Raw genomic sequence first — 3,124 nt, 5'->3', positions numbered from 1 at the left:
AGTGTTTAAAATATGATTCATGTTCAAGTTCTAAATTAATATTTCTAAGCTTAAGTTTCACTTGTTAACTTCTTTTGATATTTACATAACATGACATCATCATACTTCTGCAAACTGTTTTCTCAAAGTCACGACAATTTGCGTTCAGCCAGTGGATGGCAGCAGAAGAGCAATTAACTTACTTAAATTAATATTACGTCACACCCATGAATTTTTCCATTTCAATGTACAGTAATTATATGATAAAGCAAAATCAAATAATATGAACGATAAACCATGCAAAGTACCAGCTCAAATGATGATCCCATACACTGTTGGAGGATGTACTTTTTAGTGGCAGGAGTCTAGAAAAGGCTCCAGTAAAGATTCCAACTCTTGTCTTAGCAAAAACCCTGATGTTCCAACAAGGTTTAGGGAAATGAGATTTTAAGAAGGTTATACTTCTGTAAAATATGGCCGTAAATGGGTCTTTACTATGACCTCGACGGTCATTCAGCTGTAGCAGCTGAATGAATTGGACTTGCTGCATGGTTTTATTGTAATGTATAAATTTAGATGGAATCATAGCGACTAAGGATAGGTCATTTGCTAAAAGATGCTGGAAGCCACAGATGTAGAAAGATTAGGGAGTAAATTTGGAGGTAAGAAAAAAAAAACTTCCCTTGCCATTTTTGTAATTCTGTTCATGTCTATTTATTTTAGGAATATGCAAACAAACTTCGCTTTGAAACCACCAAGATTTTGGGATATGATCAAGAATCGACTCTTCTTCAAAGCCGCATAAAGGAATTTGCAAGTGAAATCGAGTCCAAAGGGAAAGACGCTTCTTGGCACTTCACGGAAGAAGAAAATATAAGAAAGTATTTGTGCATCGCGGCCGGCCTCGGGCTGTCTCTTACATGCCAAGTGTTAGGCCTAGATGACGTGTTCCTACAGCCTCTCCTCGATGAAGACAAACCAGTCAAAAAGGCTATGGAGAATAAACACCCGCATATGCTGTCTGTGCTCTACCGTGACTTGAATATGTCTCTCTTTTCAACCACTGATGAGACAACACTGCCGAAGGAAGTCATAGACAATGTAATTCAGTGTGAATTAAAAAAGCTGAACAGGTTTCTAGAAAAAGCAGGTGTTGATGGGCGTATGGACACGCATTTCCGAATGATAAAGGAGGAGAATGGTCATGGCGAAAGTACATGGCTGCAAGGCATTGCAAAACTAGGACTTGTTTCAATTTACCACAAAGTAGTCAAGGAAGGAAGAGCCCCTGATATAGATCATGCAGTTGAACAATTCACAGGATATAATATGCTTCACCTGGCAGCACTGTATGGTCAGCTAAATATGGTCGAATACCTCTTGCTGAACAAAGCAAACGTGATGGCAGAGGGAAAGAGCGGGTTTACAGCAGCCCATCTGGCGGCACTCAGAGGTAACCGAGAGTGCATGCGGTACTTGCATGCTCACATGGAGACCCAGGGTCATTCAAAGGATACTCAAACCCATGCTGGCTTGACGGCAATGCAGCTGGCCGACGGATATAAGACTCTTGTGGAAGACTACAGCAAGATTCTTCTTCCAGAGGAAGATCGACTGAGCGTGTTGAGTTGTCCGTACGCCATAAAGAGAACCAAGATTCTGCTTCAAAGGAAGGGCTTACACTTGAGAATCACAGATGAGCAGAGCTTCCGTGACACAGTTAAAAGAATGATGCTTAGACAGCAACAGTCATGTGACATAGTAAATGAAATGGCAAATTTGCTGAAAGTTGTAAGTCAAGAAGACCCAAGGTTCTGTGGGGAGATGGTCGTTCCAAATCCTGAAGGGACACTCCCTTCTATAGTGCCAGAAGATTCCTTTCAAGTGTACTGGCAGGTTAGCATCAAAGCCTGCACCAGAGTAAACCCAGAGCACAGTGGTACGGAGCAATGTTTACTCACGCTTTCCCTTGAGGGTGAATTTCGGAACTGCTGTTTTAGGGACGAATTCCACAAAGCTGTCGGAAAATCACTAAGTACGTATAGTTTTACCTCTAAATACATGTGGCTCACGTACCCTTGCATCACCAAAGCAGATATTGGTACTTCAGTATACCTCGTGTGGTACAACACAGGGAAAGTTAGATTAATACGAGTCCTGCTCATTCCCGTGCTGAAGGCGACGTATCCGAAAGACAACCAAAACCAGGATGTATCTAAGCTGCTGGATAGATACTTAAAGAATGAGATTCCTGTCCACATTGCCAATAAAGGAGGCAACAGGTGGATCTACGTCCTAGTTCAGCTGGAAAATGAGATATTAGCTCAGATAACCGAAGAACAAAGATGTATTTTATTGGCTTGTAAACTCCTGACGAACCTATTGTATTCTTGCTGGTGGTTCCCTAGGCAACACAGCCGAAGACACGGTCGTGCGTGGGGGAACTATGTTGCTGGGATCGTGGCTCTCTCCCAGTCCCTCCTCTCCTCGCTGTTCTTCGATGAACTTTCACGCACGACGCTGGAGGACTGGAGTCCCTCAAAGTTCCTCGAGCGGATCATCGATTTAAAAAAGGGCGATTGCGGAAAATGACGACGGCCGGGGGTCGAAGAAACCCCCTCTTTTTTGCTAAAGGCACCCCGGGGGAAAGGGCATCGCTAGTCGTCCTGTCTGTTATCGAGTACCTGCGAGAACTCAGAGGCTGTGACCGAAGCGACAGTGAAACTGCTTCCATCGAGCCGATCTCCCTTGGCAATAAGTATTAGTTGCACCAAGAAAATGTAGATATGTCAATCATCTTTTAGATTTAGGTGTCACCTTAAGCGTAGTATTTCCAAAATTCATAATTTTACTTAATATTTTACATAGGAATGTTTTTTGCCTGACGATTTGCTATATTAGTAAATTATCTTTAAAATTGTCTGTTGTTTCCTATCCCCTTTTCCGTAGTTCATTCAATTTTATTAAAAAAAAGGGTAAAAATCTTCCTTTTCATTTCCGCTGCTTTCCGGTCTTATTTTAAAATTAATTATATTTATAAACAATATTAATAAACTTATAAAAATGACAGTGATAAAGATAAATAAAAGGGGGATATATTTTACAATAAAAACAATAATATCTAATATTTATAGTAAAAATTTTG

The 3,124-nt window shown here is 40.9% G+C and overlaps 1 protein-coding gene across 1 annotated transcript in view; it reads left to right on the top strand.

Annotated features, from left to right (window-relative positions):
* LOC119586629 overlaps positions 1 to 2,827 on the top strand; it is an 11,858-nt gene extending 9,031 nt beyond the window's left edge. Inside the window, 2 exon segments of the mRNA XM_037935374.1 lie at positions 703 to 2,590; positions 2,593 to 2,827. Coding sequence (XP_037791302.1) covers positions 703 to 2,590; positions 2,593 to 2,744 — 2,040 coding nt within the window. The 3' untranslated portion in view covers positions 2,745 to 2,827.
* The last annotated feature ends 297 nt before the right edge of the window (positions 2,828 to 3,124 follow it).

The sequence above is a fragment of the Penaeus monodon genome, chromosome 21 (assembly GCF_015228065.2).
Source record: "Penaeus monodon isolate SGIC_2016 chromosome 21, NSTDA_Pmon_1, whole genome shotgun sequence".
Classification (NCBI taxonomy): Eukaryota; Metazoa; Arthropoda; class Malacostraca; order Decapoda; family Penaeidae; genus Penaeus; species Penaeus monodon.
This window is presented reverse-complemented; position numbering and strand designations above follow the sequence as displayed.